General features: G+C 57.6%; 1 protein-coding gene across 2 annotated transcripts; it reads left to right on the top strand.

Moving 5' to 3' along the window:
- Window positions 1-204: 204 nt before the first annotated feature.
- On the top strand, window positions 205-26,024 carry STARD3 (StAR related lipid transfer domain containing 3). Of its 2 annotated transcripts, NM_001143725.2 has the most exons (15): window positions 205-321; window positions 14,750-15,010; window positions 19,064-19,141; window positions 19,508-19,585; window positions 19,698-19,751; window positions 20,149-20,266; window positions 20,735-20,833; window positions 21,065-21,120; window positions 21,477-21,569; window positions 22,236-22,298; window positions 22,415-22,510; window positions 22,867-22,946; window positions 23,037-23,141; window positions 24,767-24,860; window positions 25,274-26,024. In NM_001143725.2, exons 2-15 carry the CDS (start codon window positions 14,801-14,803, stop codon window positions 25,376-25,378), a joined length of 1,329 nt encoding a protein of 442 aa, NP_001137197.2. In that variant the 5' UTR covers window positions 205-321; window positions 14,750-14,800; the 3' UTR covers window positions 25,379-26,024. The 2 variants fall into 2 exon arrangements, with proteins under 2 accessions (NP_001137197.2, XP_084838693.1); XM_084982567.1 differs by lacking the exons at window positions 22,867-22,946; window positions 23,037-23,141; window positions 24,767-24,860; window positions 25,274-26,024 and having other exon boundaries at window positions 236-321; window positions 19,508-19,572; window positions 22,415-22,719.
- Window positions 26,025-26,346: the final 322 nt, after the last annotated feature.

Raw genomic sequence — 26,346 nt, 5'->3', positions numbered from 1 at the left:
CCTTTTTTCTCCAGAGTGCTAGGCCTCTGTGGCCCAATAAGCACGAAACCCCTGGGCTTCTAATTCCTCTTTTCAAGCCTAACTTTAGCAGCAGCCCCCATTTCCCGCCCTTGTGGGCGGGGCCTGAGGGCTTGGGGGCGGGGTTGGGAGAGGGGGCGGTGCCTCGGGCCTAGTACCTCCCGGTTCGCTCCCGGGGGCGGACTCAGTGGCGGAAGTGGCGCCGAGAGGAGATCCCCTTCCGCTCGGAGGCGCCGCCGAAGCTTCGGAGCCAGATTGCGGCTGGGGCTGGGAAGAGCCGGAGCCGTGGCTGACATGGTGCAGGTGGGTCCGCGAGAGGTCACTGGGACCGGGTGGTGGTACGAGGGCTACGTCTCGCCGATGGATCCTGGCTCCCTAGCCGGTGTCCGTTCGTGGTTCGGTCCGACCCTTCCCACACCCTCCGCGCTCCAGGTTCCGCCCCCTTCCTATGCTCGGCCTCGCTCCACTCAGCGCGGGGTTGGAGGGTCGTCTGCGTTGACCCTCTACGGCCCCGCCTACTCGAGAGAGCCTTGGAAAGGCGTCCCGGATCGCCCTCCAAAGCCTCTCACGTTGCTGTGAGGGAAGAAGCAAGGGGAAGGTATCAGGGTATTAAAGGTCAGGATCTGGGGAGGGGTCAGGATCTGAGAATGAGGAGGAAAATATTTCCAAGTTCCTGGAGGTCAATGTCTCACCGTCATCCGGTCTCCCTCAACTTCCTTTGGAAACGACAGTGAATGACTTCCCAGTTGACATTATAAGGGCCCTTTAACGTATCTTTCTTGAGTTCTTAGAGGAGCATAACACCAGTGACATAAATTCTCAATTGCAGTAGTGAACACGTACCCATCACCCTCTTTTTTGGCTTCCACCGCGTCGGCATCCCCTTATTTTCCTCCTGCTCTTCTGACTGTAGAAGCACGGTTTCACATTCATCTCTCTTGCTCAGCCAGCCTCTTAACTCTGGATCTGGATGGTCTCATCCACTCTCATGGTTTCAGCTTTACACCACCTACATACCCCAGTCGTGTCCAGATCTACCTTTTCACCGAAGCCTCTCCCTGGAGCCTCAGTTGGCCTTAGGCTACTAGTTGGACAGCTCCACTTCAGCTGGAATTCACTCTGTCTAAACTTGAACTGCTCTTTTCCCCTGCAGATTCCTTCTTTCTCTGCCACCCCATCTCAGCCAGAAACCTAATAATTATCATATATTTCTCCCTCAACTCCCATATCTAAGAGGTGACTTAGTCCAGCTGACTTCCTGAACATGCTTCACATCTAGTCCTGTGCCTCCCTCTCTTCTGTGACCACTCTCGTTGATGTGTTTCTCACCAGGATGACCACAGTGGCTTTCCAGCAACTTCCAGTCATGGCTGCCTGCAGCTCAGTCTCCAAACTGCAATTCTTCTCATCCTTGAAAAACACAATTCATAGTATCACTTCCTTGTCGAAAACCCTTGGATGCTTTCCCATTGCCTATGGGAAAGGCTGCATCTTTAGCACAATTTACAGAGCTCTCTCTGATCTGACGCCTTCCCCGCCAGTCTTCCTGTGTGTATCCTAAGGTCCGACAGGGCACTGCAGGACATGCTTACCCACACCTTGCTGCTTTGTGTCTCTGTGCCTTTGCACGCACCAGCCCCGCTGCCTGGAGAGCCCCTTCTCCTCTTATTGGCTGGGCTGCCTTCTGCTTGTCCTGGAGTGCTCTGCTCAGGCAGCATCACCTTTGGATCACCTTCTGCCCAGCCCACCGCTCAAGGCGCAATATTGCCCCCTCTGAGTCCCTGCAGTGCCCTGTCCATGGTAGCACGATGATTGAGAATCAGATTTCCTGGTTTGTTTTTTTTTTTTTTGTCTTTTTGTCTTTTTGCCATTTCTTGGGCTGCTCCCACGGCATATGGAGGTTCCCAGGCTAGGGGTCCAATCGGAGCTGTAGCTGCCGGCCTACGCCAGAGCCACAGCAATGAGGGATCCGAGCCGCGTCTGCAACCTACACCACAGCTCATGGCAACACCAGATCGTTAACCCACTGAGCAAGGGCAGGGACCGAACCCGAAACCTCATGGTTCCTAGTCGGATTCGTTAACCACTGCGCCACGACAGGAACTCCAGATTTCCTGGGTTTTGACTCTGTTTTGTGACCCCGATGAAGTCCCTGCCTCGGTTTCCTCATTTGTCAAATGGAGATAGTAATGTGCCACCTGATAGAGTGATTGTGAGGATCAAATGAAATAATGTATGTTTAGGACTTAAAACAGGGAGCATGTGACGGTTCAATAAATAAGTGTTAGCTCTTACTGTTTACATGAGGATAATACAGAACCCTGGTTCTGACTTTTAATTTTACAAACTGCTTCAGGACAGTTGATGTGGCTTACTTCTCATTCTGTCCCAGAGCCCCAAAGCCTGACTCTTTGTCAGTAAATAAAATGCTGGGGTGGGAGGTTCCCGCTGTGGCACAGTGGGTTCATGATCTGCCTTGTCTCTGTGGAGGTACCAGTTTGATCCCCAGCCAGCACAGTGAGATCAGGATCCAGCATTACTGCAGCTATGGTGTAGGTCATAGCTGCAGCTTGGATTTGATCCCTGGTCGGGGCACTTCCATATTGCAGTGGGTGTGGCTGAAAAAGGAAACAAAACAAAACAAAAACGCTGGGGTGAGGGTGTTGGGGGCAAGATCTGGATTTTGAATCCAAAAGAGTAAAAGAGGAGTTCCCATTGTGGCTTAGTGCTAACGAACCCAACTAGTATCCGTGAGGATCCGAATTCGATCCCTGGCCTTGCTCAGTGAGTTAAAGGCTCCGGTGTTGCAGACATGGCTCGGATCTGGCATTGCTGTGGCCGTGGCGTAAGCTCCTATTGGACCCCTAGCCTGGGATCTTCATATGCTGTGGGTGTGGCCCTAAAAACACACACGCGCGCACCCCCCCAAAGTAAAAGACCAGGCCAGATGTTTAGTCTGCTCCTGAAATGAATCTGGAAATAGACGTTACATGGCAAGCGTTAAGTCTAGGGATGTGTACATGGAGCTCTGGGGACCTAAGGGAGAAGCAGGGTTCCTAAGAGATGACTTCCCAGAGTTGCCGACCGTCAGTGAGGGGCCTTAAAGCGGAGAACGAACTTGGCAGAGGGAGGTAGAGAACAGGGCGGCCTCTGAGAATGGAGAGCTGGGTCCTCTGAGCACAGAGCTCTACGTGGAGAGCCTTGCGGGGGAGGGGGCGGGCTGCCAGTGGAAGTGTCTCTTCTGCCAGGGTTGGGGAGGCCTTTCCTTGCCTGGCCATGAGGAAGTGTCCCCTTAGGCTAGGAGCCTGCAGGGACCATGCCCTGGGGAGGTCTGGAGGCCTGGGACCCAGTGTCCTGGGGCGGGCTCAGCATACATGCCTGGGGCCTGGGCCTGGGCGGTCAACCAGAGTCTGGGCCTTTGTTCAAGCCTGGAGTCCCCATGCCTCCAGCTGATAGATGCCTGAGTTAAAAGGCTTCTCCTCCCTGTAGCTTTCCTGACCTCACCCACTCTAGCCTGGGTCAGATGCTCCCTGCACTGGGAGCCCACGTCCTTTGTTTGTTCCTCCCTGGAAGTGCTGATCACGCATGGCACAGTGCATTATTTATCCGGCAGCCTCCCTCACCAGACCTGGAGCCCCTGAATGTCCCCGGAGACCGGCCCCGCGTCTGGCACGCCGTAGGCTCCCGGTTCACAGGCTGTGTTAAACAGAGCTCTCCCACGCCGAGACTTGTTTGGGGGAGGGGGTGCAGATGAAACCAAAAATCCTGTACGTTTGACAGCTCACACTTGTTCCAGTGATTGGTAGAGATGGTTGGCCCCATTTTACAGACAAGGAAGCTGAGACTTGGGACGTGAGGCCCAGTTCACTCAGCAGGAACTTAAAGAATCGGCTCCTGACTCCAGGTCCTCAACTATCTCCCAGAAACTCCCTCAGGCTCTCAGCTTCCAAAGGGGCAGCTACCACATCAGTGGGACAAGGGACAAAGAAAGCATCCCACCTGGCCAGTTGTGTGTCCCTCTGAACTTGTCCTCCCTGGGAAGAGGCTGTGCCTGGCTTCTGGCTGGTCAGGGCCGGTGCTGGGAGGAGTCTGTACCGAACTGCCCCCAGCCCTGCGGGGTCTTTCCCTTGAGGAGGCTGATAGGACCCAGGTCTCCCTGGAAGATGACTGGCCCTTTCCAGACTGACCTTGAGAACCTGACCTCACCAGTCCTCAGTTTTATTAGACAGCACCGAGGGGCGGGGTGGGGCTTGGCTCTCCAGCCCTTGAGTAGGCCAGGGGTCAGAGGACCACAGAGCTGGGGGCATCTCTGACATTGAACAGGGCTCGCACATGGAGTGAGCCAGAGGGCTGTGTCGGTTCCTGTTTGTTAGGACTTGGCCGTGAGCTGTACCAGCGTCAGAACCTCCCAAGCTGGGGAGGGGAGGGGACAGGACAGTGATAAATACAGTTTCTGTTTTGGCCTGACTATGCCCTCTCCACTTCCCCAGAAGGAAAAGAGAAACAGAGCCTGGCTTGGGCTTTGAGATTTTGTCACGGCTGCCCTGTCCTGTCCTTAAATTCCTAGTTCTCCAGTGAACTTCCCAGAGTAGGGGGCACTAAGCCAGCTGCGCCGAGGCTGATGGCCTGGGCCACCGAGCCCTGAATTACAAGAGGGTCAGCACCCTAAGGCCAGGGCCCATCCTGCTGCCCAGCCGTGCTGACAGGGACCCTCAGTTTGAGTTTGGGTAGAGCGCCAGGCTGCACATGCCCCCCGCCTCGAACACTGTACCCATGGCCCCTAATAGCATGGCCGGAATAGCTACTGTTCATTAAACACAGGCACGTTTCGAGTGATATTTCTTTCCTTTCTTTCTCTTTCTTTCTTTCTTTCTTTCTTTCTTTCTTTCTTTCTTTCTTTCTTTCCTTTCTTTCTCTCTTTCTCTCTTTCTCTCTTTATTTCTTTTTTTTGTCTTTTCGTCTTGTTAGGACTGCACCCATGGCATATGGAGGTTCCCAGGCTAGGGGTCCAATCGGAGCTACAGCTTCCAGCTTATACCACAGCCTCAGCCATGCCAGATCCTCAACCCTCTGAGCGAGGCCAGAGATCGAACCTACAACCTCATGGTTCCTAGTCAGATTTGTTTCCACTGCGCCACAGCGGGAACTCCTCAAGTGCTATTTGTAATCCTTCCAGTAGCTCTGAGAAGTGGGCACTCTACCATCCCCATTTTTACAGATGTGGAAACTGATTTGGTCAAGGGCACACGCCTGATAAGGAATGGACTTGGCCTTTGACTCCGGTCTGCTGACCAACCCCCACACCCTTCGCCCTTTCCCTGGTTCCAGGGTGGGTGTTACGGATCCACAGGCCAGTGACCCTACCAGATGCATGAATACTGTGCCCTGGGGCTCAGGGGCTGAGGAGGCACGACTCTGAGGCTCCTGTCTAGCTGTGCCCCCACAGGGACGTGCTGAGCCTGAGACCGGGGCTTGGGGCAGGCTGAGGCTGAGGGCGAGTTTGCCCAGGAGGCGACTCTTGAACTGATCTCTGAAGTATAGGAGTCCCCTGGCAGGAGGGGTCATTCCAGAATGAGGAAACAGAGGGACTGGAGGCACAGAGGGGAGACCAGCAGACCACCGTGTATCCTGGGAGCACCCGTGATCCGGAGGGTACTGGGGGAGGCGTACCAGCCCCAGAGCAAGAGAGGAGGGCTGGGGACTCGCCATCTGAGGAATGTAACTGCCTCCCCTCATCTTCTCCCTGTGAACTGGGGCTCAGGGAAGAGGAGGGGAGCAGCCCTCTGCCTGAGGGTGCCCAGGAAACCAGTTCCTCTTGGCTCCTGGCGGTGCAGCCACAGAGGGCGGAGTCCAGCTCCAGGAGAGGCCTCTCCTTCAGGGCTGGGTGTGCATGTGATGCCGCAGGGAAGGGTGTAAACAGTCCAGTTTCCTGAGTATTTCCTCTGAGCCTCCTACCGGCCTGGGTAGTGAGCAGAGCACTGCAGTCCCCGTTCCAGTGGGAGAGGGCAAGGAGCAGACAGACCAGTCAGCATATAATATGTCTGGGGTGAGCAGTGCTGTGAAGAAGAGGCACTCAGGATAGGGCATGGAAGGAGGGCCGAATAGGGGGTTCAGGGGAGGCCTCTCCAGGGGGACCAGAGGGACCAGAATGGAGGGAGGGACCATTGCAGAGGCCTAGGGAAGGAACTCCAGATGGGACAGCAGGAGCAAGGGTCCTGGGGCACGAGCGCGCTTGATGTGTTCAGGAAACAGTGCTTGACGGTGTGACTGAGCAGAGGGTTCCAGCAGAGGAGGGGGCTTGGAGGCTGGGGTGGGGTGGGGGTGGGGACTTGGGCCTTTACTCTGGGTCAGCTGGAAGCCGTCGGAGGTTTGGGGCATTGGAGAGGTGTGGTTTGACCTTCACCAGGATCCTCTGGTTGCCATGTGCAGAATAGACCTGGGATGAGGACAAAGGGGGGTCAGGAGGCTGTAGCAGGTGAGAGATGAGGGCTCCCCTAGACGGGGCGATGGTGGCGGTGAGCAGTGGCAGAGACCCACTGGATGAGGAAGGGTTTGTGGATAGATTGGGTGTGGAGGGGAGGACGCTAGGATCTCTACAGGCCCTGGCTGGGTGGCTGTGAGCTCTCTGGGGTCTTTTGTTTTTGTTTGTTTTCTTTTTAGAGCCACACCCATGACCTATGGAAGTTTCCAGGCTAGAGGTCAAATCAGAGCTGCAGCTGCAGGCCTATGCCACAGTTACAGCAACGCCAGATCCAAGCTGTGTCTGTGACCTACATGGAAGCTCACAGCTACGCTGGATCCTTAACCCACTGAGCGAGGCCAGGATCGAACCCACATCCTGGTGGACACTAGTCGGGTTCTTAACCCGCTGAGACACAGCAGGAACTCCTCTTTGGGGTCTTTCAACACCTTGCTTCCAGCCAGCACAAGCTCTGGAGGCAGCCACATGTGGGTGTACCAGGTCCTAGCCTAGCCCTGAGGGAAGCCCATGAGCCCCTGGGATCAGCTCTGCTCCATCCAGGCTGGGGGAGCTGTGGGCAGGCCTCTCTGAGCTTCAGTCTCCCTGATCCCCCCATCCTCCAGCCCTTGGCAGGGGGTGTGATGAGTAAAGGAGAGATGTGTGCCGGGGGTCAGATGGGTGGTTGCCGGCCCAGATTTGTTCTCCTGGCCCATCTTGTTGTCGCAGGCCTGAGTGGTCTGTCCTCCCTCCCTGAGCCCGCTTCATCCAGCCTGGCCAGCGGCCGTCTCGTCTTGCTGTCCAGGCCCATCTTGTTGCAGCTCATGGCAACCCTGGATCCTTAACCCACTGAGCGAGGCCAGAGAGTGAACCTGTGTCCTCATGGATACTAGTTGGGTTTGTTTCCCAGATAGTTTATTGCCTGTGCTGAGCCACAACGGGAACTCCAGATCATTATTTTTAATAAGTCACTTAATCCTTATAATACCTCTGAGAAGTAGGTGCTGTTGTTACTGCCGTTGTACAGAGGAGAAAACTGCAGCCCAGACAGGGTCAGTGACCAGTACGGGGGAGGAGTCCAGGGTTCGAACCTTCTCCTGGCTTGGCGTCCAGTCCTTTTGGCTTCGCTGATTCCTCCTGATCTGTACTGAGTTAGAGGCCCCTCAGGGGAGCCCCCATGGCCAGTGTGGGGCTACTGCTCGCGTTTCCTAAGGAACACGGGCATGGGGGCGTGTTTAGAGCCCAGGGCCACCGTCCCCTGGGCCTGGGGAGAGGGTTTGGAGACGCCGCATGGCTCAGAAGTGAGAATCATTTCTAGATTTAGGTGAGACGTGTTCCTTCTGCTTGGGGTCACAGAGCACTGCTTGGGGAAGGATCTAACTGGAACTTGTGCAGCTTGGCCCAGCTGTCCGTCCATCGGAAGCTGGCGGAGGAAAGGGTGAGAGGACCGCAGAGGTGGTGCTGGTTAGCATCTACTGAGCGCTTACTCTGTGGTGCCGGCCGCTGTTCGTGCTCCCCACGCATCGCTGTCTCCTCTGATGCACGAGACGACCGAGGGTCAAGACAGGCTTCCCCCGTTTGCAGCTGCAGCCTCGGAGGCTTGCCGAGAGGGAGGGACAGTGTCCACACTGGGGACTTGCCTTGGCCAGGAAACACCTGCAGGAGCTTCAGAGAGATGGCTGGACCATCCGGCCTGGGGTGGGACTGAGCCCTGGGAAGCACCCTTTCTGTGCCCCTGCCACCTAAGAACTCAGGCAATCAGGCCCAGGGGCGTGCCTGGGGGGGCACCAGTGGGAGGGGTAATATCCGAGACCAGTGCTGGCCTCCTCCTTCACCCCAGAGCCTAGGCAGGGAGGGACAGCTCCCACTTCCCGCCCCACCCCCTGCGGGGGATGCTCACTGGCCTGGAGCTGGAGCAGCCGGGCCCTCGGTGAGCATCCATGGGGGAACCTGGGCTGAAGGCTGGGCAGCCTGTGCTGGGTCACCCAGCAGGTGAATTGTGGGCCTCAGATTTGAACTCAGACCTTTCGGGGTGATTTTATTGCACATTATTGTAGTGTGTGACCCCCCACCCCCGCTGCCACCGCATGAGCCACACTTAGTTTCCCTCTCACCCGCGTGGCCTTGCCAGCTGCTTGTTCCATCTCCACTCCCACAGCTCGAGCACCCGCCATGCTTCTCCTGGCACCTCCATAAATGCCAGCCCTTGGGGTAGCAATTATTACTGCCTTTTTTATTGTGGTAAAATATACATAACATAACATTTACTCTTTTTTTTTTTGTCTTTTTGCTATTTCTTGGGCCGCTCCCGCGGCATATGGAGGTTCCCAGGCTAGGGGTTGAATTGGAGCTGTAGCCACCGGCCTACGCCAGAGCCACAGCAACGCAGGATCCGAGCCGTGTCTGCGACCTACACCACAGCTCACAGAAACGCCGGATCGTTAACCCATTGAGCAAGGGCAGGGACCGAACCCGCAACCTCATGGTTCCTAGTTGGATTCGTTAACCACTGTGCCACAACGGGAACTCCAACATTTACTCTTTTAGCCCCCCCCCCCAAACAATTTTTTTTAAGTTTATTTTTTTAGGGCCGCACCCATGGCATATGGAGGCTCCCAGGCCAGGGGTCGAATCGGAGCTGTTGCTGCCAGCCTACACCACAGCCACAGCAACATCAGATCCGAGCCACGAGCGTCTGCGACCTACACCACAGCTCATGGCAACGCTGAATCCTTAACCCACTGAGCGAGGCCAGGGATCAAACCTGCGTCCTCATGGATGCTAGGCAGATTCATTTTCCACTGAGCCACGACAGGAACTCCTAATTTTATTTAAATTTTACGGCCGCACCCTTGGCATATGGGAGTTTCTGGGCCCCGAATCAAATCTCAGCCACAGTTGTGACTTACACCGGATCCTTTAACCCACTGCACCAGGCTGAGGATTGAACTCACATCTCCGTAGTGACCTAAGCCGCCGCATCAAATTCTTAACCCACTGTGCTGCAGCGGGAACTCCCATTTTACCCTTTCTTTTTTTGGCCGCCTCATGGCATATGAGGTTCCTGTGCCCCAGACATGGCAATGTTGGGTCCTCAACCCATTGTGCCAGGGTTGAACCTGCATCCCAGCTCCAGAGACGCTGCCGAGCCCATTGCGCCGCAGGAGGAACTCCATTTTAGCTATTTTTAGGTGGACTGCTCTGTGGCATTAAGTATATTATTGTTCCCCTTTTTGATTGCAACTGAAAAGACCAGTCTCAGAATGGCTGTTTTTTTTGCTCCAGGGCACACGGCTGGTAAGGGCAGAGCGAGACTTGAATCCTGGTCTCAGAGTGCAGTTCTCTTTCCACGGTATCAGCTGCCTGCTGCTGTCAGCGCCGAGTCGGGACCCACCCCAAAGCCCCTGTGGCACTTGGGCTAGCGGGCTAGCGTTTCCTGGGGCAAGTGAGAGAAGGCCTGGCAGGGGCTGGAAGGGCTGTGCGCACCCCCCCCTTCCCCCCTGAGCTTCCCCTGTGTCCTGACTTGCCTGCTCCTTCCCACCCCTCTGGCCCTTCTGACCCAGGAGGAAAAAACCTCCGCTTCCCACCCTCCCCCTAGCTCACCCCGCGCCTTGGCAGCTCAGTTTCCACAAACACATCAAGTGTCAAGTCTACAGCCAGCCCAGGCGGACTCCTTCACGCCCCACGTGCTGTTCCACTCTTGACACCTCTGAAGGCGCTGGGGGGAGGCCGGTGACAGCAGGCGGTGGGCTTTGCGGGGCGGGGGTGGGGGGGGTGCCGCCTCCAGCCTCCTGACACTCCTTCCCCCCGCCTCCCCTGTCAGGAGGGCGGTGTGGCGGGTGGAGGCGGGCACAGCTGCTCTGCTCAGCAGCCGCCACCTCCCATCCTCCAGGGAGAGGGACCTAGAGGACAAGTGCTTTGGGACTGTTGAGGGCAGTTCCAGGCTCAGGAGGTTTCCACCTCTTAGACTGGCAGGTGGTCTGACGTTGCTCAGAAGCCTTTTGAGGGAGTTCCCATCATGGCTCAGTGGCTAATGAATCCGACTAGGAACCATGAGGTTGCGGGTTCAATCCCTGGCCTTGCTCAGTGGGGTTAAGGATCCAATGTTGCCGTGAGCTGTGGTATAGGTCGCAGATGCAGCTTGGATCCACCGTGGCTGTGGCTGTGGTGTAGGCTGGTGGCTATAGCTCTGATTAGACCCCTAGCCTGGGAACCTCCATATGCTGCAGGTGCGGCCCTAGAAAAGACAAAAAAAAAAAAAAAAAAAAAAAGAAGAAGAAGAAGAAGAAGCCTTTTGAAGTCACCTGGAGGGGGTTATTTTCAAGCCACCTCCAATAAGGTGCCTCAGGGGTGACCCTGGATGGAGCTGGAGGAAAGGCTGACCAGCAGGGTTCTCTGGGGCCACTTCCTGTGGCAGGACCCATGCCAGTTCTGTTTTTATCTGTTTTATATATTGAGGTTCCAAGTAAGGGATTTGTTTGCTCCAATTTTGTTTTTTTTCTTTCCTGAGAAAGGGGTTTTTTAGCAAACCACAGACTGGAGTTCCTGCTGGGGCGCCCTGGGATCAGTGATGTCTTGGTAGCCCTGGGACATGGGTTCAATCCCTGGCCTGTCACAGTGGGTTAACGGATCCAGCATTGCCACCTCTGTGGCTTAGGTCACAGCGACAGCTTGTATCTCCCTGGTCCAGGAGCTCCATATGCCTTGGGGTGGCCCAAAAAGAAAAACAAACAAACAAACCCCCACAGACCTTTTTCCCAGGTAGAGAAATGAGTTTGTTAAAACGGACTTGCTCGAAGTTGCTCGGGCTCAGTGGCTGTCCCGCAAGCAGGGGCTCGGGTCTTACTTAACTCCTGACCTGTGCTCAGTCTCCTCGACATGCTCTTGCTTATTGGGACCCCGAGTTCCTCTCACCGGGGAGGGTGACATAGGACCCCTCTGTGACTCTGGGCTGCCCCACCCCAGCTGCAGAGCCCCCGTTCCTGGCTGGCACGCACCCCTGCATCGGCAGCTCTCTCAGGTCCCCCCAACACCTCTGCTCTCAGCCCCCATCTGTGTCTCACGCTTCCCCAGGGACGCCTGGGTGTGTGTCACTGCCATTGCCACTCCGAGTGTGTCTCACACCCAAGCTGCTGCCACCCAAGGCCTGTCCCTAGAGAGGGAGGGAGAACTCAGGGGGAAAGGCAGACCCGGGAGCCGACTGGGAGTGGGGAAGCCGCAGCGCCCGGCGGTGAGATGGCCGAGGGGGTGGAGAGTCAGGGGAAGGGCAGCAAAGAGGAGAGAGAGACACGTGGGGGGAACCTGGAGAAAGGGAGAGAGGCTGATCTGATGGGAGAGGGATGGAGAGGAAGGCCCAGAGTGGGGCGAACAAAGACGGCCGCGGGAGAGGGACGCAGAGACGCTTCCCGAGAAAGGTAGAGAGGACATTTGTGAGAGAGACAGAGAGAGGAGGAGAGATGGAGACAGGTCTGGCAGGAGACAAAAAGGCTATTAGAGACAAGGAAATGTCACCTGCCCTGGAGCGGCAGCCCTGTCACCGTGAGGGATGCACTGAGCGTGCAGTCTGGCACCAGACCTCGCTGATGGATGTTGGGGCGTCCCGTTGCCAGCGGCCTCTTCTGACTGGGCCCAGCTTTCCTTCACTATCCTCTAGATGAGCTTGTCATGGGGACCCCGAGTGGGTGGGAGTGGAGGTGGCCTTGGGCTGGTACCGCTGAGAACAGTGAGCGCCTGTCTGTTGGGTTTGCGCAGAGGCAGAGGGGTGGGCGAGCCAGCTGGTTCAGAACCTCCTTCTGGCCACCGACTGGGGGCTTGTTTTGAACTTAGTAGATGGTGGGGCCCAAGGAAGGTAGCAGACAGCAAGGGTACGGAGGAGAGGGTGACTGGGCAGGGGAGACGGGTAGATCTTGCCTATCAAGGATCAAGGACAAAGATTGAGGTTCCTGGAGTTCCTGATATGACTCAGCGGTAACAGACCCGACGAGGAACCATGAGGACTCGAGTTCGATCCCAAGCTTTCATCAGTGGGTTAAGAATCCGGCATTACCATGAACTGTGGTGTAGGTTGCAGACGTGGCTCAGATCCCGAGTTGCTGTGGGCTCTGGTATAGGCCAGGAGCTGCAGCTCCATTTCAATGCCCAGCCTGAAAACTTCCATATGCCTCGGGTGCAACCCTAAAAAGACCAAAAAAATAAAAAGATTTAGGTTCCCCCTCTACTGGCCCCCAAACCTGAGCCCCAGTGCTGGTGTGTGAGAAGTCTCTGGTAGACCTTTTTTTTTTTTTTTTTTTTAATGACCACACTCATGGCACATGGAAGTTCCTGGGCCAGGGACTGAATCCAAGCCACAGTTGTGACCTACACCAAAGCTGTGGTAATGCTAGATCCTTTAACCCAATGTGCCGTGCCAGGCCAGGCCAGGCCGGGGATCGAACCCACACCTCCTCAGCCACCTGAGCCACTGCACTTGGAGTCTTAACCCAGTGGACTACCAAGGGAGCTCCCTCAGGAAGACTCTTTTTTTTTTTTTTTTTTTTTTTTTTTTTGTCTTTTTGCTATTTCTTTGGGCCGCTCCCGCGGCATATGGAGGTTCCCAGGCTAGGGGTCGAATCGGAGCTGTAGCCGCCAGCCTACGCCACAGCCACAGCAACGCAGGATCCGAGCCGCCTCTGCAACCTATACCACAGCTTACGGCAACGCCGGATCGTTAACCCACTGAGCAAGGGCAGGGACTGAACCCGCATCCTCATGGTTCCTAGTTGGATTCATTAACCACTGTGCCACAACGGGAACTCCAGGAAGACTCTTGATTGCATCCCAGGAGGACAGGCCCTACCACGCTGTCCTTCCCCTGCCTCTCAGGGCTCCCGCCAGCAAATTGGTGGAGCAGAGACCTTAGGCCTGGAGGCTGCATGGCAGGGAGGGAGTGGTCTGGGGGCCTCTTGTCTCTAGGGTTCGTGAGGATTTTAGCCTCATGATTGAACAGGGTTAAGGGATGTTTGGTAAGGCCGGTCACCTCTCAGCCGTGGCTATTGTGTCTGAAGAATAGGAGTCACCCTCCTGTTCTGTGGGTGCAGTTGGAGCTCGGGAGGATGGCTGGTTCTTCCTCTCTTTAGGGTTTGCCCTGGTCCTCTCTACCTGCGTAGCACGGAGCTGAGGGCCACAAGACACCCTCTGGGTCATGCATTTATTCAGCCATCAATTATTCCACACCTATCAGGTGCCAGCCTTGCGCTGGGTCCCAGGAGACAGCAGTGACCAAGTCAGGGAAAGGCCTGCACTGCAGAGTTTGCAGAATAATGAGTAAGATCATTCTGGATGGTGAGAATTCCCTGAGGAGGGTAGAGCCCCGTAAATTAACCGGGACCCGGGAACAGGAGGGTAGGAGGCTTTGGAGCTGCCGGTGGAGAGGACTGGAAAGCCTTTTCCACGCAGGGGAGAGCTGGGGCTCAGGCCCCGAGGCAGGGGCCTTGCCTTGAGAGAGGAGCCAGGCAGAGTCGCGAGGAGGGTGCCGTTATCCTAGGACCAGTGGGGAGCCCCGGGAGGGTTGCAAGCAGGATCTGATGTGTGTTCTAAAAACGCTTTCTCTGGCTGCCGTGTGGAGAAGTGGCTGCAGCAGGGTGAGAGGGGCGGCCTGGAGATGCCACCAGGAGGAGCAAGTTGGAGGGACCTGAGAGAGGGGTGGTGCTGGTTGGTGCTCAGGTGGGGGTGGTGGGGGTGAGGCCAGAGAGAAGGACCAAGATGTCACCCCTCTGTCCCACCATCCCAGGCCCAGCTGGCTCACTCTGAGACCCCGCTCCAGGAAGTCCTTCCCAGTTGCCATGGATTAGGGGGTGGGAGGGTAGGGCTGGCTGCCGGAGGGAAATGTGGCTTTGTGCTGGGAAAACAAAGAACAGAGCTTGGGGCAGTCTTCTCCTGGGGTGGGGGCGGGCCCGAGGCTGGTGACAGGGCCTGAGGCTGAACCACAGGGCAGGGCTTGGCAGGGGCAGGCTCTGCCCCCAGCCTCGTGGAGGATCCCAGAGGCCCCTCCTAGGGGGACCGTGGGGCCGCAGGACTCTGCTTAGGGGGTGGTGACCCAGACCCCTCCAGCCTAGAAGTCAGGGCACTGGAGGGAAATTGGGCAGAGAGGGCCCTGGGTTAGGTGGGGTGCGGGGTCAGATGTAGTTGGGAGCAAAAGAGGTCCCTGGGGGCTACATGTGAAGGGATGCAGGGGGTTACTGGTGCCTCCAGGACTCTGATCTCTGTGATCTGAACCAGCCGCCCGCCTTCCCACAGCCGTGCCTCTGAGGCCCAGCCCTCCCTGCCTGGAGGTGGGGACCCACCAGGATGAGCAAGCTGTCCGGGGAGCTGGCCTGCGACCTGGAGCGCAGCCTGCCAGCTGTGGCCTCGCTGTCCCACAGCCAGAGCCTCCCCTCCCACTTGCTCCCGCCGCCTCCCGAGAAGCGCCGGGCCATCTCCGACGTCCGCCGCACCTTCTGTCTCTTTGTCACCTTCGACCTGCTCTTCATCTCCCTGCTCTGGATCATCGAGCTGAACGTGAGTGGGGCTGGGGGTGGGGTGGGGGGGGAGTGTCTGGGCCTCAGTTACTCCATCTGCCGAATGGGGGAGGGGTTGCCTGGGGAAGAGGGGGTGATTTCCAACTAAAACGAAGAATGAGAAGATAAGAACAGCTGTTCTCATGTAACAGAGAAAGAAAATGGGGCTCAGAGAGTTTGAATCATTTATCAGAAATCTCTCAGCAAGTATGTGAAGGAGGCAGGGTTTGAATCCAGATCCTCTGGCTCCAGAGTTCACACTCTAGACCTTTGCACCATACTGCCCCCTAGTGGACACTCTTGAGAAAGGAGAGCCCAAAGGGCTCTGGTGGAGCTGGTGAAATTTATTAATTTATTATTATTATTATTATTACTATTATTATTTTGCTTTTTAGGACCGCACCCGCAGCATATGGAGGTTCCCAGGCTAGGGGTCGAATCAGAGCTACAGCTGTCAGCCTACACCACAGCCACAGCCGCAACGGGATCCGAGCCGCATCTGCGACCTACACCACAGCTCTCGGCAACGCCAGATCCTTAACCCACTGAGCGGGGCCAGGGATCGAACCTGTGTCCTCATGGATACTAGTCGGGTTCATTACCACTGAGGCACAGCAGGAACTCCCAGCAAACATTCTTTTGCGCTGGGTCCAAGGCACTGAACTTAAAGCAGGGGGTAAGGAGCAACCAGTAAAAACTCCCAGTTCCCAATGGTGCCCCCCTTTCCTTCCACATTTTGAATACCCCTCCAGTGTCCCCCAGTTTGGCCTCTTGGGTTTGGTGAGATGCCACCTAGCAGTCTGCCACCCTGTCCCCCTGCGATGGGGTCTGATCTCTGGGTGCCAACAGGGCAGAGCAGGCCCCGATGCAGAGGCAGGAGCCGTGGAACAGGGCATCCCAGGCTTGGTCCCATCCCAGCTTCTCCTCTCTACAGCAAGGGATGCAGCCTCTCTGAGTCTCCCCTCATTGGCCTTGTGAGAAAGTGGGACCGAGTTCGGGGTGGCAGGTGCCCTTCCTCCAGATCTCAAGCCCAGGTGTCAGGAAAATGATAACTTTGTTGCTAGAAACGAGGCGTTTCGGGAAGGGGCTGGTTTAGGGGTGAAGAGGATAAGTTTGATTCTGAGCATCTTAATCTGGAGGGCAAGGCAGGGCTCTGAAGGTCACTGTCCTTTGTGCACAGAGAGGCGCGGGCAGCTGCAGCAAGAAGCCACAGCCACGAGGGACCTTAGGGACCATCTTACTGTGATGAGAGAGCTGAGGTTCAGGGCCAGCTGAAGAGCTTCCAAGGTCTTAGGCATTCTTCCTTTTGAGGTCCCATCCAGCATCCAAGCAAGGCACTAAAATTCACCCACATCCTTCATTCAGTATATATTTTTTCTTGCCAGCAAAGAGGTGAAAACATTTGGATCATTTTACTTTCAAAACTCTCTGGCTGTATTGGCTGGAATAGCTCAGCAATCATCATGCAGGCTTGGGAATTCTCGCAAAGTGAGGAAATCTAACCTCCAGCTTGTTTTCGAATGTGGTGAAAAGTTTCAGAATGCTGGATTTAACAGTAGAGTTAACATAATGTTTCACTTGGTAGACAATTAAAATTGTATTCGTTTCGGATTTTGTCATTTTGTTATTATTCTGTATTAGGGCTGCACCCAAAGCATATGGATGTTCTCTGGGCCAGGGGTTGAATCTGAGCCACAGCTGCAACCTACACTGCAGCTGCAGCAACGCCAGATCCTTTAACCCACTGTGTCAGACTGGGGATCGAACCTGTGCCTCTGCAGTGACCTGAGTCACTGCAGTGAGATTCTTAACCCAGTGCACCACAGCGGGAACTCCTTGGTTTTGTCATTTTGTTTTTGTACTTTGGAGCATATGTATTTATAGTTTTTTTTTTGTTGTTGTTGTTATTGTTGTTGTTGTTGTTGTTGTTGCTATTTCTTGGGCCGCTCCCTCGGCATATGGAGGTTCCCAGGCTAGGGGTCGAATCGGAGCTGTAGCCACCAGCCTACGCCAGAGCCACAGCAACGCGGGATCCGAGCCGCGTCTGTGACCTACACCACAGCTCACGGCAACGCCGGACCCTTAACCCACTGAGCAAGGGCAGGGACCGAACCCGCAACCTCATGGTTCCTAGTCGGATTCGTTAACCACTGTGCCACGACGGGAACTCCTGTATTTATAGTTCTTGAACGGACAGTGTGTTACCCAGTGGATGCGGGGATCCTGGCCTGGTTATAAGCCAGAGCCTGCAAAGCAGGGACTGGAACTCAGCTATTCTGAGTCCTGATGCAGTCAGTGCAGGCGGGTACCCAAGCAGAGAGAAAGTTCCCTATAAAAAAAAAAGGTAGGCAGGAGTTCCCGTTGTGGCTCAGCAGTAACAAACGTGACTAGTATCCATGAGGATTCGGGTTCCATCCTTGGCCCCGCTCAGTGGGTTAAGGATCCAGCATTGCTGTGAGCTGTGGTGTAGGTTGCAGACATGGCTCGGATCCCACATTGCTGTGGCTGTGGTATAGGCTGGCAGCCACAGCTCCATTTCAACCCCTAGCCTGGGAACCTCCATATGCTGCGGGTGGAGCCCTAAAAAGACAAAGAAAAAAGATGGAGCACAAGAGGGAGCAGTCTGAGGAGTAAGAGGAGGGCCATGCTGGGGTGAGGTGTGGTGTCAGGCTGGGGGTAGGGGGGTCACGGACTCCACAGGGCTTGGAGTGGTCTCAAAATAGAGGCATGTGGTGGAGATGTGCCAGGGGCTCAAGGGGCTGTCTGCATTGCTGGCTCCTGTCCCGAGCATCAGAATCACCCAGGAGCTTTTGACATTCCAGATGCTCAGCTCACCTGGAGATTCAGACCCAGTGTCTGAATGTCTGTATCTTTAACAGGCCTCCCCGCCCCAATTCAGGATATCCCACCAGAGATTCGAAGCCCCAGTCTAGGTGGTGATGAAGGGTTGTCCCCTTCAGGGCTCCTGGGCTCCATTCCCCGGAGTCCCTCTGTGCTCCTTCTCTGGGGGCTGGCACCCCACTCGCAGCGGTGTAGGCCTGCCACCTGCTTCCTCCCGAGGCGTCAGGCTGCAGTCTACTCTGGGTCCATCCAGACCCCTCACTCCCCAGCCAGGGTCTCAGGGGTCCTATTGGAAATGTGTGGGTGTGCTAGGGCGCGGATGGGGGACAACAAGGCCCAGGCTGCTCTCTGCACGCTGTCCTCTCTAGCAGCGTGATGGATTTTGCCCATTAAGCACAAACCTAATCAATTGATTTGCCACCTGGGGCTCCGTCTGACACCACTGCCCACCCTTGGCCCCCATCACCCCAGATGGATGCCTGGCTGGGAAGATGGAGCACCACAGTAGTGGGAGGGAGATGAAATTATGCGAGAGGCAGGCCCCCGGCACCCTGTCTGCCAGCCCTACCTACCCGCATTGGGCCCATCGTTCCCCTCCCCACCACGCAGCCCCAAGGCCCTCCAGGTCTGCCCCTCTGCCTCTTCCTGAGCAGCGTGCCCATGAGTGTCAGAGGCTCAGCCCTGCCTGTCTGGGCTCCCTGGGTCCTTAGAGACACAGTATTTAAAAAGAAAAAAAGGAGTTGCCATTGTGGCTCAGTGATTAAGAACCGACTAGTGGAGTTCCCATCATGGCTCAGTGGTTAACGAATCCGACTAGAAACCATGAGGTTGCGGGCCTCACTCAGTGGGTTAAGGATCCCTCGTGCCATGAGCTGTGCTGTAGGTCACAGATGCAGCTCGGGTCCCACCGCGTTGCTGTGGCTGTGGTGTAGGCCGCAGCTGCAGCTCCATTTCAACCCCTAGCCTGGGAACCGCCATATGCCGTGGGTGTGGCCCTAAAAAAGAAAAAAACAAAAAAATCAACAGCAGTATTAGTGCTGGAGTCTCAGGCCTCCGGCTCAGCTCCCCTGGTGCCTCCTTGGGTGGTAGCTTAGCGTTTAGAGCCTCGCCTCCAGGCTCCACCTTCCCCTGCATCCTCCCCGCCTCAGGAGGATGAAGGGCAGCCCTGGGGACGTGGTTCTGCCTGCACACTTACCCCGTCTCCCTCTTCCAGACCAACACAGGCATCCGGAAGAACTTGGAGCAGGAGATCATCTACTACAGCTTTAAAACTTCCTTCTTTGACATCTTTGTGAGTGATCTTGGGGATCCCGGGGGCAGAGGGGGCGCAAGGGCCCGACCCTCTTCGTCCTGCCACACACGTCCTAAGCTGATCAGGGAGACTTGGCTTCCGTCTTCAGGGAGCTCCTCAGTGTTCAGATGGTTTCCTAGACGAGGCCCCTCCTTCAGAGACACCCCCCCCCCCAGGTGGGAGGGGAAGACAAGACCCCTATCCAAGGACACATGCGAGTCACCCCCAAAGGAACACCGACTCGGTCCTCTCTCCCTCCCGGGTGGTGGGGACCTAGGGGAGCAGGACTGGAGGGGGAGGCCTGCCATCAGCAGGGGTAGGGCCATTGGCTGGCCTCTGATGCCCCCCCACCCCGCCGCCCCCCAGGTCCTGGCCTTCTTCCGCTTCTCCGGACTGCTCCTGGGCTATGCTGTGCTGCGGCTCCGGCACTGGTGGGTGATTGCGGTAAGATGCCACTTTCCTGGCAGCTCTCGGGCCCTGGCAGGGCTGGTGAAAGCGATGGGACGGAGGAGGACTCACTCCTCAGCCTCTGTGTCCCCTCTCCCTCCTCGGGCAGGTCACCACACTGGTGTCCAGTGCATTCCTCATTGTCAAGGTCATCCTCTCTGAGGTTAGTGGCTGCAGGGTCTGACTGGTCTGGTGGGCATCTGACCTGAGGGATGGGCTTCTCCCAAGAAGGGCGTGCTTCTCTGATGTGGGGTGTCTGCGCTGTTGTCAGGGTTGGGGTGAGGGGGAAGCTCTCCTTTGATACCTGAAGGGGTCACCTTCCCTGGCTTTCCCCACTTACCCTGCTGCAGCCCCGGGAACAGAAAGTTCCTCCTCCAGTCTAACCTTAGTTTAGCCTGCTGCAGGATTCATTCATCCATCCATCCCAGAGGCATGTGCCACAGAGGGTCCCCATGCAGCTGGAACCTGAAGTGGGGTGTGTGCCAGGGGTGGTAGCCCCAGGGTGGGGCTCTGGGCTTAGGGGATCCCCCTGCCATGGAGCTTAGCCCCTCCCTCCACAGCTGCTCAGCAAAGGGGCTTTCGGCTACCTGCTCCCCATCGTCTCCTTTGTCCTCGCCTGGTTGGAGACCTGGTTCCTTGACTTCAAAGTCCTACCCCAGGAGGCCGAGGAGGAGCGATGTGAGTGCTGGGCGGGGGGAGGGGGTGCGGCGAGGGTCATCCCCACCCAAGAGAGGAGAGCTTGGAGTTCCCGGTGTGGCTCAGTGGTAACGAATCTGACTAGGAATCATGAGGTTGGGGGTTCAATCCCTGGCCTCGCTCAGTGGGTTAAGGTTCTGGCGTTGCCATGAGCTGTGGTGCAGACCTGGCTCGGATCCCACATTGCTGTGGCTGTGGTATAGGCTGGCAGCTATAGCTACACCCTAGCCTGGGAACCTCCATGGGCTGTGGGTTTGGCCCTAAAATAAAAGACCAAAAACAAAAACAAAAACCCGAAAAAACAAGAGAGGAGAGTTTCAGGCATGAGAGCTGGTTCTGAGCCAGCTTGCTGACTCTGCCTCCGAGAGCCTTGGGGTGAGCCCGGGCTGGGGGTCTTAAGGCCTGACTCTCCTTGGTCCGGGCAACGGCTGCCCACATCTACTCCCTCAGGGTACCTTGCTGCCCAGGCTGCTGTCGCCCGAGGGCCCCTGCTCTTCTCCGGTGCTCTGTCCGAGGGCCAGTTCTATTCACCCCCAGAATCCTTCGCAGGTGACGGCTGGTGGGCGAGGGAGCTGCCTCCAGGGCGGGCGGGGCTTGAAGAGGAGCGGGGTGGCTGAGTGTGTTCTTTCTGTGCCTTCTCTCAGCTCCCTGGGGAGAGTGAGCAGCCCTCTCCCACACGCTTTTATCCCCCCCACATCATCGCACTTGTACCCAAACCCCACCAGCTCCCCGCACTCTCCCCACCTCTTCCCATTGTCATCCGTGCTTGTTTTCCCACAGGGTCTGACAGTGAATCAGACGAAGAAGTTGTTGGGAAGAAAAGCTTCTCTGCCCAGGTATTTGGCTGCCTGCCCCCACCCCGGGTGGGCACCCCCTAGAGGGGCCAGGGCTGGGCGCAGCCAGGGTGGGCAGGGGCTTCCCAGCAGAGGGTGGGCCTCAGGCAGTCTGAATGCCAGTCAGCACCCCCTGGGTGGCAGGCCCATGGGTCTGCTTCCTGCCTGGGACCCCCCCGGGGTAGCAGCCACAGCCACAGCCCCCAGGCCCAGGAATCCCTGCGCTGGGTCCCATGTCTGGACCTCTGGCTGGGTCGGGCTCCCGAAAGAGACAGGTAGTGTCCAGAGAAGGACCGGGCCCTGACGAGCTCGGGGGCCGATCCCAGGCTGAGCCCTTCCTGCCTCCCCTCCCCGACCAGGACCGGGAGTACATCCGCCAGGGGAAGGAGGCCATGGCAGTGGTGGACCAGATCTTGGCCCAGGAGGAGAACTGGAAGTTTGAGAAGACTAATGTAAGCAACCGCTCTCCCACCTGAGCTGCCTACACGTGCTGAGAGTTTTCACGTGGGGTGCGTTCGCTCTTTTTTCCTGGGGCCTGCGAAATAGACCCAAAGATCACACAGAGCTGGAACCGTATTCCTGCCCCAGGAGAGGGGGCTGGGCCCTGGGGTGGGCCCCTCGGTCTGGCTGGATTGGATGTCTCCCGCTGACCCTCCCCCCCGCCCCCCGCCCCCTCCCTGCTGCTCTGCTCCCTCGGCTCCGGCTTTGAAGGGGAAGCCAAGCTTCTGCCCTGTGTCCGGTGTTTTGTTTCATGATCAAAACACTATTATCTAAAAGGATGGCAGAGAGCTTGGAAAACAGAGGGGAAGCATCGTTGTCCTTTCCTCTGGCCAGTTCCTCTGGCAGCCCTTGTGGGCCTGGAGACACGGTCCCTCATGCTCGCAGCCGCAGCTGTGCTCCTGCCTTTTAACTTGATATCAAAAGCCTTTCTCTCACGGCAGGACATTTTGTCAGAACCCCTGGGTTTAAACGGCTGCTCACATAGCCCCAAACTCCTGGAGCTTTCTCCCCTGAGCTGTGCAGAACCCACCCTGCCGATCAGCCATTCCTGCCCCCACTCCCGCCGCCCCCTTGGTCCCCTTGCTCACCTCCCTGCCACCCTTCTGTCCCTGCCACAGGAATATGGGGACACTGTGTACACCATCGAGGTTCCTTTTCATGGCAAGACCTTCATCCTGAAGGTGAGGGTGGGAGGCAGTGTTCTGGAATCTCGTGCCCTCCCTGGGACTCGTGGAGGGGGCCGGGGGTGGGGGACCCTGGGGCGGGCATCTCCCAGCCCTTTGCCCGCCCTGCCCAGACCTTCCTGCCGTGCCCTGCGGAGCTGGTGTACCAGGAGGTGATCCTGCAGCCCGAGAGGATGGTGCTGTGGAACAAGACGGTGACTGCCTGCCAGGTGAGCCGCCCAGCCAGGGGGCCAGGCCTGGCCACCCCTCCAGGCAGAGGCAGGGCGACACGGCATATGGAGGGCACGGTTGTTGTACCCCAGCAGGACCAGTGAGCCCCAGGGGACGAGGTCCCGTCATTGGACTGCTCTGGGCCTCGGTCTCCCCATCTGTAAGAGGGAGGTGGCCAGTACGCACGCCTCCTGGAGAGGGGGGTGTGGGTGGAAGGAGGGAGTGCTCAGAGGGCCTGGCCCAGCGCCCCCGCATGGCACTCGCTCTTAGTTGAGGGGCCTGAGCAGAGAGCAGGCGGGCCCCGGGCTATCCTGAGCTTTTCCCCGGGGCGGCCGCACCTCCCTCCGCACCGCAGATCCTGCAGCGAGTAGAAGACAACACCCTCGTCTCCTACGATGTGTCTTCGGGGGCCGCGGGCGGTGTGGTCTCCCCCAGGTGAGCGCCCACCAAGACCCCCGCCTCAGGCAGGCCGCCTGCCCTTGGAACCTTCTCGGCAGCGCCTGATCTAATCCCCTGTCCCCCCAGGGACTTCGTGAACGTCCGCCGCATCGAGCGGCGCCGAGACCGATACCTGTCCTCGGGCATCGCCACCACGCACTGCGCCAAGCCCCCGACGCACAGATACGTCAGGTGAGCCTCCCCTTGCCTGGGGCGGTCCCCGCCGACCCTCCCCTGACGGCCGTGGGTTACAGGACAGGGCGGCCTGTAGAGCCCCCTTTGTGTCCCCGTCCCGCTGGACTTCGCCCCTCCTGCTTCCTAGTCCTGCTTCTCTGCTGGAGCCTGGGGAAGGAGTGGCAGGAACCACCGCCACCCCCGCCAGACTGGAGGGCAGCCACTGGGCAGACCCAGGTGGGGAGGAGTAGGCACCAGCCGCGGGGGAGGGGGAGCCTCGAGGTCGTGCTGGCCTGAGACCTGAGCAGGAGGCTGTGTGTTGTTCTTTTTTTTTTTGCTTTTTATGGCCGCACCTGTGGCACATTGACGTTCCCAGGCGAGGGATCCAATCGCAGTTGTAGCTGCCCGGCCTACGCCACGGCCACAGCCAGGCCAGATCCGAGCTGTGTCTTCGACCTACACCACAGCTCACGGCAGCACCGGATCCTTAACCCACTGAGCGAGGCCAGGGATCGAACCTCCATCCTCATGGATACTAGTTGGGTTCCTAACCCACCCAGCCACGACAGGAACTCTGAGGCTGTGTTCTGAAGCATCTCCTGCCTGAGGAGACTCAGGTCCCCTTGTCCCTTTCTCCCTGGGCCTTGCCTTTTCTCCCAGATCCCTCAGAGGTCCCTCCAAAGGAAGAGGCATTTCTGCCCCTGCCGCAAAGCGTCCTCCACGTCCCCTGCTGTCTCATCCTAGTGCTGCAGGTGGCCTCCTCCCAGCTACCCCGTCTTCCCCTTCCATCCTGGGGTTCCACAGAGAGCACTGTCTTTGAGTGTCAGCTCTTGCTCCGCCACCACCGCAGACTTGCTGGGGGAAGGACAAGCTCGTTTCCCCTCTGGGTGCCAACTTCCTCATCTACAGAATCAGGGGAGCTGTGGGCAAATATAACAGAGATGGGGGAGTTCCCGTCGTGGCTCAGTGGTAATGAACCTGACTAGTATCCATGAGGACGTGGGTTCGATCCCTGGCCTCGCTCAGTGGGTTAAGGATCTGCATGGTGGGTTAAGGATCCAGAGTTGCTGTGGCTGGGGTGTAGGCCAGCAGCTACAGCTCCTCTTGGACCCCTAGCTTAGGAACTTCCATATGGCCACCTGTGTGGCCCTAAAAAACAAACAAACCAAAAAAACCCCAAAAAACAAAAAAAAACCAGACATGGGATATGAACCATACAGCTCAGGCGCTGATGCCTCTCAAGAAGGCGCCCCCTCCTGGAGCTTAGAGGCACTGCACCACTCCCAGAACTGGGCTGGGGTGAGATGTACCCACCCAGGCCATTCCCTCGGCTGGAGCAGATCTGGACTCCCTGGATAGACTAGATGAGGGCTAGGACGGTGGTCAGCTCCGTGCCCCTGGGGCTCTGCAAACATGGACAGGCTGTTGTAGGAGGATTCGAGCATCATGTGGCGGTGGAGTGGAAGGCCAGGGCCTGTGGCCTCTGGGACACTTGTCCTGCGCCCTGCTCAGGCAGGGTAGGGGTTGCTAGACCAGCAGCTTCCCTGTCCCACCTCAGTCCACGATGGGCCCAGAATGGGGTAGCCTGGGGGTCAGGGGTTTTGCCTGGCTCCAGGGTCCTCCATCAGTGCCTCTGTCCTCAGGGGAGAGAACGGTCCTGGGGGCTTCATCGTGCTCAAGGCAGCCAGTAACCCCCGCGTCTGCACCTTCGTCTGGATCCTTAATACAGATCTCAAGGTGGGGCTCGGTGGAGTGGAGGCGACTCTGCTCTGTGACCTTGGCTGCTCCCGGCCCTGCTCAGGGCCTCCCCTGCTCTCTGCCTCCTTTCTTACTCTAAAATCTGGGGCAGGGTCCAGATGGTCCTCTCATCTTGAGTTGCTGGAGGGCCTGTGCCTCCTCTTTCTCCCTCTAACTCCCGAGGCCCCGAGGAAGGGCAGCTGGCTGGCAGCCCAGCACCCCTGGGGTCTGTTTGTGTGGTTCGTGCCAAGACCCGGGCCCGGCCTGTTCTCCCAGCCAGGGGTCGGGGGAGAGGGCGGCCTGGGCTGCAATCCAGAGCTGCACCTGGCCCAGAGCACCCCCTGCTGGTGCCAGTTGTTGAGGGGGAGCCCCTGCCCAGGGCAAGCCTTCCTGGAACTTCTCGCCTCCCCCAGGGCCGCCTGCCCCGGTACCTCATCCACCAGAGCCTCGCCGCCACCATGTTTGAATTTGCCTTTCACCTGCGGCAGCGCGTCGGAGAGCTGGGCGCCCGGGCGTAAGTGTGCCCCCTCGCCACCCTGCGGGCCAGGGTCCTGTTGCCACAGCTTCCAGAGCCAGAGAGGGCCAGCTGGGCTTCCCGCTGCCCACAGAGGACCTGGCTGCAAACACTGGGGAGGAAGAAGCTCCCATGGCAGCACCTTGGCTCCGAGCTGCTGCCACCCTCTCCCGCCCTGCGCTGTGCCTGGGAGCCCTGGCTGGCAGCAGGTCGAGGGCTCAGGCGTCTGGACTCCGCTGCTGACGCGAGTGTGGACTATCCTGCTGACGTTTACACGGCGTCCCTGCCATAGTCCTGGAGGAGGAGTTCCACTGTCCCCTACGTGGCCAGGGGCAGGGTCTGGAATGGAAGCCTCAGACACGGTTGGGGAGGGCCAGGACCCTGGGCAGGACGGGGGTCAGGGAGCCTCATCACCAGTGTGAAGGTGCCAGAGCCCCTCCATCTGTCTGCTCTCATCAGTGGTTTTTTAGGATTATTTAAAGGGTCTGGGACCTTTTTCCACTTGGACGTGTCGGGGTACAGGTGGCAGGTGGGAGAAGTGGGTGCTGGCAGGGGACCTGTTCTCCCAGGTTCTCTCCAGGTCACCTCCCCCGCCCAGGGCCTCCCTGGGGACCTTTGTCATTTGAGCCAATTAAAAATACGAACTTGGAGTTCCCGGGTGTCTTAGTGGGTTGAGAATCTGGCGTTGTCACTGCTCTGACCCGGGTTGTTGCTGTGGTGTGGGTTTGATCCCTGGGCCAGAAACTTCCACAAGCCGTGGGCATGGCCACAAAAACCAACCAGGAGGGAGTTCCCGTCGTGGCGCAGTGGTTAACGAACCTGACTAGGAACCATGAGGTTGCGGGTTCGATCCCTGGCCTTGCTCAGTGGGTTAACGATCCGGCGTTGCTGTGAGCTGTGGTGTAGGTTGCAGACGCGGCTCGGATCCCGTGTTGCTGTGGCTCTGGCGTAGCCAGAAAATGGCAAAAAGAC

Source organism: Sus scrofa, chromosome 12 (assembly GCF_054392235.1).
Source record: "Sus scrofa isolate SSC_HxYL_T2T_F1_AM1 chromosome 12, Sscrofa_HxYL_maternal_Yorkshire_Landrace_v2.0, whole genome shotgun sequence".
NCBI lineage: Eukaryota > Metazoa > Chordata > Mammalia > Artiodactyla > Suidae > Sus > Sus scrofa.
The sequence above is the reverse complement of the archived record's forward strand: the minus strand, read 5'-3'. Positions and strand labels throughout refer to the sequence as shown.